General features: G+C 44.3%; 1 protein-coding gene across 1 annotated transcript in view; it reads right to left on the bottom strand.

The window, feature by feature from the left end:
- Positions 1–12,038, bottom strand: part of LOC125291592 (partitioning defective 3 homolog B-like) — a 181,410-nt gene extending 169,372 nt beyond the window's left edge. The window contains exon 1 of the mRNA XM_048238416.1: positions 10,929–12,038. Within this exon, the coding sequence (XP_048094373.1) occupies positions 10,929–11,045 (117 nt within the window). The 5' untranslated portion in view covers positions 11,046–12,038. The remainder of the gene's footprint in view (positions 1–10,928) is intronic.
- Between the last annotated feature and the right edge of the window lie 239 nt (positions 12,039–12,277).

The raw sequence follows: 12,277 nt of genomic DNA, 5'->3' as shown, positions 1-12,277 counted from the left end.
GGGCTTGGCCCAGTGCCAGGGACAACAGTACTGGAAACAGCTGACCGACGGGGCTCTGAGGGGTGTGTGTGTGTGTATATATGTGATATATGTGTGTGTGTGTGTGTGTGTGAAGGAACAGGGAGGGCGCGTTGCTGGGAAAAGAGCACAGTCAGGGAGGAAGGGAACAGGGGAGGGCGCGTTGCTGGTGAAAAGAGCACAGTCATAAACAATCACAATGAGCTCCTGGTAAAAGCTCTGAGGCAGAACACTAGCTTCAGGAGCTGCAGGGATGCATGCTGAGGCTACAATCAGCTGTCCTGCAGTGCATTAGCCTACAATCAAACACGCAGGAGCTGCAAGGACAGAGGCTACAATCAGCAACACTAGTAAAAGCTAAGAGTCCAAGAGCTGCAGTCAGTGACACTGGGAAAAGCTACGAGTACTGAGGCTACAATCAGCAACACTAGTAAAAGCTAAGAATTCAGGAGCTGCAGTCAGTGACACTGGGAAAAGTTAGCAGTTTAAATACCGCACAACTAAAGAGCAATACACCCCCTGCAGATTTCATAGCACAAGGAATTTCACAGTGGTGATTTTTTTTACAGAAAGCTTCACTGTAGATTCTTCTATAATGCGACATTCCTTGCCCGCACAAGTGGACACCTATCGCGCGCTGTTGAGTCACTGCTATGCCTTTTTCCTAGAAAAAAAACTGCTACGTGTTCAGGCCCGCTGCCTCATTCCGGACCAAACCAAACCTCTAGCAGAGGTCACAGGGTCAATCCTTTTAAGCGGATTGGGCCTACATGCACGCCAACTTCACTGCGCTTGACTTGACGCTGAAGTAAACATGCGCCATAAAAAGACTCTAAACAAAGGACAATCAGACGAGCTCCAAATTGGCCTGAGCTTTCTTGCTTCAGAAGCAGCGTGCCACCACCACAGGCTGAGATTACTGGTCCTCCTCAGTGTCAATCAAATGATGAGGTGGAGAGATGGAGGAGAGAGACAGAGGGAAGAGACCCTGAGGACTCTAATTTGGAGTCCTACTGATAGTTATTGTTTAGCCGGCACTTTCCTGTTTTAAAATCAGTGCACCATAATCACAGGCGGCAACACGCACAACAGAAAGACTGAGAGAGGCGGAGGAAGGAGAGAGAGGGAGAGAGAGAGAGAGAGAGAGAGAGAGAGAGAGAGTGTGTAGACAGACTCAGTAATGTAGTTTAAATGAACCCCCATCACAGGCTGAGATTACAGGGAGAAAGAAGACAGACAGAAGGAGGAGAGAAACGTGTTTCTTTGTCTTTTTCTCATGAAAAGTGTACACATTGTCCTGCTGCAGTTTGGGGCTATAGTGTAAAGTGTACACGTTGTCCTGCTGCAGTTTGTGGCTATAGTGTAAAGTGTACACGTTGTCCTGCTGCAGTTTGGGGCTATAGTGTAAAGTGTACACGTTGTCCTGCTGCAGTTTGGGGCTATAGTGTAAAGTGTACACGTTGTCCTGCTGCAGTTTGGGGCTATAGTGTAAAGTGTACACATTGTCCTGCTGCAGTTTGTGGCTATAGTGTAAAGTGTACACATTGTCCTGCTGCAGTTTGTGGCTATAGTGTAAAGTGTACACATTGTCCTGCTGCAGTTTGTGGCTATAGTGTAAAGTGTACACATTGTCCTGCTGCAGTTTGTGGCTATAGTGTAAAGTGTACACATTGTCCTGCTGCAGTTTGTGGCTATAGTGTAAAGTGTACACAGTGTTTCCCATACATTGACTTATTTGTGGCGGCCCACCACAATATCAACATTGACCACCACACAATGATTTTCCAGGTTGTACTAAATTGTGCTTAAATCTGGTTAGCATCATAACCACGCTGCTCTAATTTGTTAAAAACTGTTGTATTCAAGTGTCAATGGCTATAGTGTAAAGTGTACAGATGCAGGAGACTCGGACTGAGTAGAGACCAAGTAATGACTAGGGACTATCGGTCTGTCTGCCTGGTTCTATTTTAATCACACAAATACTGTTATATGGTGCAATGTTATTTTCATGTTGTGATGTTTTCTGTATTTCTATTCTATAGGTGCTTTGGCAACAGCATGTCCATTTGAGTGATCAATTGTATAGAACTAAAAAGAGTAGAGACAGTGAACAGAGAGCAAAACTATCCTGGAGAGTTTGTAGTATGATGGAGGAGTAACACGCTTGTACAGGGTGTGTGTGTGTGTGTGTGTGTGTGTGTGTGTGTGTGTGAGGAGGTGCAGGAACACCCCCTTCTCTGGCTGCTCTTAATTGTTTGTGCTGCTAGCAGGATGGCAGGGCGTTCACGATGACATCAGCTGATTTTTGGCTACCGTGGCGATGCTGGCATTCCGCCGTGCCGGCACTCCTGGGCCTAATGAAACTCGGAGCAGCACTCCAACCGTCCTGTGAGAGAGAGTGAGTGTGTGTGTGTGTGTGTGTGTGTGTGTGTTTGCGTGTTGTTAATTAAGTGGCCTTTTCCACCCCCTCGATGACTTCCTGAATGACTCCCAAACACTTCCTCCCTCAAACATCTCTCTAACACACGTACACTGGACTGAATGCAAGTGTGCAAGTATGCTTTCAGAAATATCAGCAAGTGTGCATGTACACACACACACACACACACACACACACACACACACACACACACACACACAGTATCACTAGATATTCTCAGAAATGCTGCATAGAAGCAGACACTGTAAATGATCGGTCCTTGATCTTGTCCAAGCGTGTGCCTGATGTGGGCCACACCTGGGCCAGATCTGAGCCAGAGTGAGCTGATCACCAGAACTGCTGAAGTGGTTTAGAGGGACAAGACTCGGAGACGAAGCTAATCCCCACTAGCATTAACTCGCTCCAACACCTCTCCTCCTTTCCTTCTATTTTTGCTCTCCTCCATCCATCTCTCCCCCTTCTTCCCGCACTCATGTTTTCCTTCTTTGTGTCTTTCTCTCTTCCTTCAATTTCTTCCCTCCTTCTTCTGCTACTTCTTCTTTTTCCCCTTTCTCATCTCTAACTTTATTGTACACCTCTCTCCCTCTCTCTCAATAAAGGGGTTTTAAACATCTCTCTCCTCTTCCCCTCCCTCCTTTCCCTCTACCTCTACCTCTCTCTCTCTCTCCCCCTCTCTCTGAGGGGATATTGCCTTAAAGCCTGCGACACAGCCCTGGGGAGGACGAGGGGTGGCAAATGAGTAAGCGCTGCGCTGCCAAAAAAAGTAAAAGCTTAGCGAGCGAGCGGCGGATGGCGGCGAGTGAAATCTAGGCCAGTGCTTCTCTTCTGCACTTTAATCCTGAAGCACATTAAAAGATGTAATTACACAGCTCCAGGAAAATGTCTGCCATTAGCATAACAAAAACGATAGAAATAGTGGAAAGAGGGGAAGAAAGAGAGGAGAGAGAGAGAAAAGAGAGAGAGATGGAGAGAGAGAGAAAAAAAGAGAAGGAGAGGGAGAGAGAGAAATCTGGTTATTAACAACAGTGAGCTATGTGCCCCATCACTGCCAGATAACGCAACATAAAACACTGATGGCTGAGGTCTATGGGAGCCTGCTGAGACAGACAGAGTGTGTGTGTGTGCGCGCACATCAGACACAGACTGGGAAAGTGTCTGGGAGACTGTGTGAGATGGAAAGAGGTCATCATCGTCATCACACACACACACACACACACACACACACACACACACACACACACACCTCGGAGGTCTAGAGAGTAAGTTAGTGGGACTCGAATGGTGAGATGGCCAGTAGGCATTTCGATACTGGATACTGGGACAATCCTGAGAGCCATGACACTCACTCAGGCTACAGAGAGGCAATGAATGGACTGATGAGTAAAAGGAAAGTTGGATGGAAAACAATATGGATCAGTGTTTCCCACAGAATTCAATTCTATTTGTGGTGGTAGGTTTACAGAATTAACTTGAAAGCAACAGTTTTTAACAAATTAGCGCAGCGTGGTTATGATGCAGATTTAAGCACAATTTATCCAGTCGATTTTTATGCCATCAACTGCAGGATTGTTAATGTTTTCTTTAAAACAATAGATGGGGTGTGTGTGTGTAGATACATACAATTTCCTGACTGCCAATGCTGTTCATTGTCTGTATTGTTTAGGCAAAGTAGGAAGCAACATTATGAATCCCTGATCAATGTGATTGGTTAGGCCAGACCAATGATTTGACCAATGATGAGTTATTGTCGTTTAGGCAAAGTAGGAAGCAACATATGAATCCTGATCAATGTGATTGGTTAGGCCAGACCAATGTTTGACCAATGCCATGCAAGCCATGCAAGTGTTGGAAAGGTTTCCCAATCGTGAGTGACCAGACTCTATCCACTTCGTGAAGGAATTTGGTGTACCAGGCTAGCTCTCCACAGCAAGGCCAGGAACTAATGAGGCACCCATCTAATCTTAAATTTCAAACTTCAATGTGTGTAAAACTGGACTGATTTAATTTAAAATGGACATAGTCTATACAATTAGGCAATATAATAGATTAGTATGGATAATGATGTAGCGCATCACGCTATGTTTGGATTAAAAATCACATAATCATGACATACGCAACGCTAATGAGAAGAGGAGAAATACTGACACATTTGATGTACATTAGAAATAATTTATGAAAGTCCACTGCAATCTGTATTTTTTTTTTCATGGCAACAATATCCTCTCCAATCTGTCACAATGTAATCAAACTCGGCTAATCTTTTGCAATCCCCATCATCATAATCATCCCACGTTCTCACACACACACACACACACACACACACACACACAAGGATGGAGAGACTCAATTAAAGGAAAGGGCACTGATTATAGGCTAGGTCTTGGCAGGCTAATGATGAAAATCAATTTATGAGAATTGAGGCTAATCAGTTTTTGAATTAACACAGCCCCTTTTTTTTCTTCATTTTTTAAACCTCTCGTCCATAATAATAATAATAATAATAATAATAATAGTATAATAATAATGATGGAAAAAAACAGCACAGCAGTGTAAAAGATCAAGATAAAAATCTGCAGAGCTAATTTGATATCCCCACTCGCTGTAAGGATGTGATGGAAATACGATTCAGGTTAAGAGGAAGAATGATTCCCGTTAGAGGAACAGCGACGCAGGCCCTCATACGGTATTAACTGAGCGCTTTCATCTGCGGCTCTGGGTCCATAGCAATGACGCGGCTGCCTCCCATACAGACACAGTTATGTTGTTATGTCAGTTATGAGTGTCGTCCTCTAGAACCAACAGAGTGTCAGCCTCTAGAACCAACAGAGTGAGACCATCATCCTCTAGAACCAATAGAGTAAGAGTGTCATCCTCTAGAACCAACAGAGCGCCATCCTCTAGAACCAACAGAGCGCCATCCTCTAGAACCAACAGAGCGTCATCCTCTAGAACCAACAGAGCGAGAGAATCATCCTCTATAACCAACAGCCACCATCAGCAGCCTCCAACAAAGCAGGACACAAGGGAGAACAGGGTAAGTGTGCAGTCAGTAGTGTGTAGTGTGCAGTCAGTAGTGTGTAGCCCTCCTTTGCAGCCCTCCTTCAGAATTTCTAGGAGCACAAAAGGCTGACTGTACACAGTCAATAGTGTATGTAAAAACTATGAAAATGAATATTTAAAGCAAAATTAAAAGAAGTGGTGGTAAAAGATATCTAAATTCCAAATTTACAGATTAAAGCTACTTCAAAAGGTTCTAATTCACAGTTCACACACTGTCAATTCAGTGATAAAAAGTTCAAAGTTCAAAGGTTACTTATTCTACAGGTTCAAAAGTAGGCCATGGGAGGCTGCGCATCAAAAGCAAAGACACAAAGTACAAATAGTCAATAAAGTTTCCTGTGTTGTTTAAAGTAGTTATTTTAGGATGTTAAGTTCATAGATGATCCTGGGCTGTTCACAAAGACACACACTGTCTTCTGTACACAAGGCAATAGTGAACATCTCGCAAAGACTATCAGGTGTAGGCCTACAAACAAAATACAATTCTAATATGTACACTAGTCAATAGTGATAAAGTCCTGCTCTCTGATGGTCTACTGTTTAACAGCCTACAAATTATAAAGCAGGTGTACACACACAGACACACTGTACACAGTCAATAGTGATAAAGCGCATGGTGTAGGTTTACACACAGACTGTACACAGTCAATAGTGATAAAGCGCATGGTGTAGGCCTACACACAGACACACTGTACACAGGCAGACTGGGCACAAAAGGCAAGGCATGTGTGCAGATATGCTGTCCACACAGGCAGACTGGGCACAAAAGGTAAGGCATGTGTGCAGATATGCTGTCCACACAGGCATAAAATGGCAGACTGGACACTGTCCGTAAAATGGCACCTCTGAGAGATCTACTGTTCTCCTGCCTAAAAGGACTTCAGTGTCCACAGTTTGTAAAGCATGCTCTTGGAAAGTCTAGGAGCCTCTGACACACAGTAGGAGCCTTCTCCTGCCTAAAGATCGGCCTCTGCGTGGCGCACAGTCCCGGTTCTCCTGCCTAAAGATCTAAAGGTCATTGGACTGTAGGATACCCTGGATATATACATTACTTTGGTATGAGCATGTGGTGCTTGTGCTCCTGATAGACAACGTGCTGTACAAACAGATGATAATGGGCTACGATGAGGAAGAACAGGACAATCTAGATTAACAACAAGCACACGGTCCTCTCTCCGGTTCTATGTCTGCTCTTGCAGAACCTAGACAAAGGTGTCAGCGAATGCTCATCTAGGAATAGATAGTGAGTGAATGAAGCCAAAGAAACAAAATGGGTGTGCTATTTTTCATGTTTCTCCATGTCGCACTGAGATTGATGCCCTGGCTTGAACAATGTAATCATGCCATTAGAACATAACCTAAGGCAGATAAGCCAATCCTCAATAAATGTCAGACCAATACACACACATGGCACCCCTATGAAACACATAGTCCTAATGACAGCCTGCTGACCCCCGTTCCTCCCACTTGGCCTACATGTAACTCCTTAGACATCCACGATGAACACAGACATCCCTGTTTTTTAATTACTCACAACTACACACACAGTTTCCATACATTCAAAAACAACATGCCTGTAGCTTTATCACAACACAACACAGCACTTAAACAAAGCAAACATACACACACAGCTTTAATGGAACATAAACACCCAAACAGCTTCACCATGTTGTTATTTCAGTGTTTCCCATACATTGACTAATCTGTGGCGGGGCGCCACAAAATAAAAATCGGCCGCCACACATAAATATTCTATGTTTAATTTAATTTTAATTTAATTTTAAATATAACATCAAATCCTTGCATTGCCATTGAGAGATGCTTTTTTTTACGCGACAGCCTTTCCTTTGTCCCCCGCTCTCTCCAGAGCCGCTGCCCCTCCTCTGCATGTGCAGTTAACAAAATATTCACGATTGTTGAAGGATTGTTGTTGCCACATAGGTGTGCATTGCATAGAAGACGCCTGGCTAAATTGCTATTAAACCGCTTTTAGCATCGCGGACCATGCTGCGCAAATTTGTTCAAAACTGCTGCATTGAAGTTAACTCTGCTAAGATCGTATCACAACATAGTAGGCTACATTAAAGAGACTAAACTAAGTTAAGTTATGCAATCTCAAAGTATCTCAAAGCTAACGTTAGAATAGGCTACTGTTTGGATGTCGAATTTAGCATGCTTAGCCTACTTACAGCTGCTTGTCAATTTCGTTGAAGGGCTCATTTTATTGACTCTGAAACTGAATGTTTGCAAAATCCCGATGTAAATGGAAAAGTGTTTTCCAAAATTCAAAAGTGCTTGTCCCAAGGAGAAGTACGAACCTTTATTTTAACTAGGGCTATGTAGAAAACGTTATGAATTGCATCCACACATCAGCAGCCTTTAAACTGTGTTACAATTGCAATTTGCAAGGGTTCCCTCACGAACGTCTTAAAGTGACAGGCACTAACCCAACCCAACCCCGCCCCCCCCAATCCAATTCTGTGGGAAACACTGTATCCAATTCTGTGGGAAACACTGTATTTCACAACACACACACAGACACACACAGACACAGACACAGACACACACACACACAGTGGTAACCACAGTAGCCTGGTCATCTCTGCTACATCTCTATCAAACCCCCTCCTTCCTCCTCCTGACACCTCCTCGTACACAGCCAGGCTTGCGGTCACATTACCTCTCCAGCTCCACACACATTAAGCCTGTTGTAGAACCCCAGACTGCAGAAGTGTGTGTGTGTGTGTGTGTGTGTGTGTGTCCATCAGACTCCATCGGCATGCGTCTGACCGACCTCAGCTGACTTATGGCCCTCTGAAGACAATGTGCGTGGGATAATAACACAAGGACACCCGCCCTGCAAATGGGTCCCCGGAGACGCCAGCCAATCACGCCCCACACAACAGCAGCCATCTATCCATCCTCTGTGTGTGTGTGTGTGTGTGTGTGTGTGTGTGTGTGTGTGTGTGTGTGCCCTGTGGCCTCTTCATCACCAGCCTACGCGGTAATTCTGGTTGGGAATGGCATCCAATAATACTGCTGCCTCAGGAATACCAAGCATGTCGAATACCAAAACACACACATAAACACACACACACACACACATATACAAACACACACACACACACATAAACATTGAGGGACACTGAGAATATACATAAACAAACACCTACAACTCTAAACCTCAAGACCACTGTAACACCCATTTCCTACTGGCAAGTCTGCAAAAGCACATGAGAACTCCCTGTGTATTTCCGCAACAAAATACACTGAGAAAAACAAACAAACACACACTTTTTTCAGCCTCTTCCTCTTAACCCTTTACCCACAGCAGATATGCACTGCTTTCCTCCACCTAACATTATTTGTGGTCGATTCGGTACATGTGCTGATTGGTGCATTATTTGTGGTCGATTCGGTAGATAGGAGCTGACTGGTGCATTATTTGTGGTCGATTCAGTAGATAGGTGCTGATTGGTGCATTATTTGGGGTCGATTCGGTATATAGGTGTTGATTGGTGCATTTTTGGGGTCGATTCGGTAGATAGGGGCTGATTGGTGCATTATTTGGGGTCGATTCGGTAGATAGGGGCTGATTGGTGCATTATTTGGGGTCGATACAGTAGATAGGTGTTGATTTTAAAATCAAGCATGAGCGAGCTGAAGGATCCACTGTCAAGATCAAGTGATGCTTGATTACAATCAAACTGGGTACTAGAGAATAATTACTGACCTGTCTGGCACGAGTGAGAGTGGGGTTAGTGTAGGCTAAGTACTGACCTGTATGGAATGAGTGAGAGTGGGGTTAGTGAAGGATGAGTACTGACCTGTATGGAATGAGTGAGGTGGGGGTTAGTGAAGGATAAGTACTGACCTGTATGGAATAAGTGAGAGTGGATTAGTGAAGGATAGCCCCATGGCTGTGAATCGGACGTAGGCCGAATTAATATTATAACTATTCATAAATAGATCAGGTGAACCTAACTGTTGACACAAGGGAGAATGGGGTTGGTAAAGGATATCCCCATGGCTGGGATTTGGCCAAATTAATAATGTCATTCTGCAGCCAGGTTGAGTCAGAGCGCCAATTTGTATCCATTAGTTTGTACGCTCTGCTGTCGCCATTTTGCTTGGTCATTTGTCCACTCAGTTCCTTTTCGTCCTTCCCTCACACATGTCAAATGTGACGACAGGTCATCACCGCCGGCCAGTCTGCTCCCTTGATTTGAAAAATGGAATGTTGACACTGTACAGTTCAATGGTTGAAGTATATCAAACGTGGAGGGATTGTACGCAGTTAAAAGTACAGGATATGCCCAACTCAAACTTTTGTCTAATCAGAAATAAACAAATGCTTTCACCGGACCTTACAATTGTATTACCTTTTTTATAGAAATGGTGAAAATGCACAGAGAGAGAGAGAGAGAGGGAGGGAGAGAGAGAGAAGCAGACCTGATCTCTCAGAAATCGATTACATCCCTTTTATCAGCATGTGAGGAAGAATTGGTGTGTGTGTGTGTGTGTGTGTGTGTGTGTGTGTGTGTGTTTATATGTGTGAGTGTATGCGTGCGTGTGTGTGTTTATGTGTGTGTGTGTATGCATGCGCGTGCGTGTGTGTGTGTGTGTGTGTGTGTGTGTGTGTGTGTATGCATGCATGTGTGTGTGTATGTGTGTGTGTGTACGTGTGTGTGTGTGTGTGTGTGTGTGTGCATGTGCGTGTATGTGTCAAACAGGCCTTCCCAGTACCCCCATCCGTCACAGGGCCGTGGTCCACAGACAGACAGCGCAATAACCAACACCCAGCCCAAGCAGGCCCTCGCTCACGGCATTCCGGAAAAATCTCATTTCAGCCCACCACCCAAACACATACACACACACACACACCCAAACACACACACCCAAACACCCTAAGGAAATACAGAACAGTGGAATGAGGAAGGGGAATTCTGACTACAATCATATGTGTGAGTAAGACCCTCACCCCACCTCTACTACATTAATCCACCCAGCAGCCCATGTCCACACATGACCAGGGCGTGTAGGCGTGTGTGTGTGTGTGTACTCTGGGGGCCTTATTCTCTTAAATAATGGAGCTTATACAAGTTCAGAGCCTTGGGAACTGAGGAGTTGATGGACAGTGTGTATGTATGTGTGTGTGTGTGTGTGTGTGTGTGTGTGTGTGTGTACATTGATAATATGGCATTTACATTTAAATGTGTTGTGCCTGAGGTGACCTTCGCTGTTTTCAAAGATCATGAAATCCTATAAGGCTCACATCCTGCAGCATTGTCCACTCATCTCCCATCATGTTTAATAAAACATGAAAAACATATCTAAAACAAAGCTCATCCCAGTTAGAGTCCACTTGATGGGTCATAGCATCACATTAAGGACAGAAATGATAACGCACCTGCTCCAGTAGTTTTCTGTACCTCTGCGTGGCCTGCTGAATCAGGTCTCGGACGGTCCATCCTTCTTTGCATGGCACGACCACACCAGTTCTCCCGAAATTCACGGTCACCTTCATTTTGTCTTATGTATATCTCCAAAAAGTCTGATTAACAAAAAAAGTCTGGACAGCACACTCTGAGCTGTCTACTGCATCACACTCTCCCTCGCAGCATCAACAGGTGTCGCCCGGAGCAATCCCGCGCAACAGCTTTGCATGGGCAGCAGCAGGGGTTTGGGTACTTGGGCACTTTTGTTTGTCGCGGCGCGTCTTTGATGCACCCACTAACGTTATCTATGGGAAATGTTACAGTGTAACAACAAGTGAAGGCTGAGTGTGGATACGTTATTCTACTTAAACTTCTACTAAAACTTTGAATGTTCGTTACACTAACATTGCAATGTAACTTATGTTACGAGGCAAGTTAAAGACTGCAACAGTTAGCTTGTCGTCTGTGCCAAGTCAAAGAGTGAAACCACACTTGTTGTTCGGGATGGTGTGGTCACAACACACCGTGGAGATACATTTTATGCCGTTTCGATTAACAGTCTGACAACTGGTCAACATGTTAAGGAAATATCACTAATTAGCTATAAACCAGTGTTAGCCTGCTTGCTAATCAATTCATTCACTTCCACTGGAGTGAGCATATAAGATAACTTAGCCACTCTAGCTACTTTGCTAGCTTATTAGCAAGTTGGAGAAGAGGAGAAACTTTTGGCACGTAACGCAGGATTCAGAATTAGCTCCGATAAGTAATGCATAGGCCTACAAACAGTTTCATGTCGGTTGCGTGTTTCTCTGAACCGAGTCCGAGCCCCGCGCGGTAAACGCAGTGTTTATTCCTCCCAAACCTGACGTCCAACAAGAAGATGATGTGCATCAGAATCCAAACTTTCTCGTTTGCGAATGTAGACTCCTATAGCCGAATTTTCCAGACCGGACATCCGCATAAGCTCAAACTGATAATGGGTGAAAGAAATAAAAGGGTCCTTAGTTTGGTTAAGAGTCTGTGCCCGTTTATGAAGTCGCGTGCCTTTCGTCACTCCAAAAAACTCCTGTGTCCACACACTCACTTTACTAATCCAAAGTTTCTTGCTCGGGCCACGCACAGTTACTTTGTTAAAGGAACAGCGCTTCAATTTCAAAGGAATACGAGGGCACTAACCCACTCCACTCCCCTATGATGAAGGTAATTCTACCTTCGTTAAGAAGTGAGGTGTCATAAAAGGTCTAAAAATATAAAACAACCATTACTGCTTTGAAGAGGTGAAATTCCTCTGATGACCGACTTGATGAAGGTATTGCAA

Source organism: Alosa alosa, chromosome 3 (assembly GCF_017589495.1).
Source record: "Alosa alosa isolate M-15738 ecotype Scorff River chromosome 3, AALO_Geno_1.1, whole genome shotgun sequence".
Classification (NCBI taxonomy): Eukaryota; Metazoa; Chordata; class Actinopteri; order Clupeiformes; family Clupeidae; genus Alosa; species Alosa alosa.
This window is presented reverse-complemented; position numbering and strand designations above follow the sequence as displayed.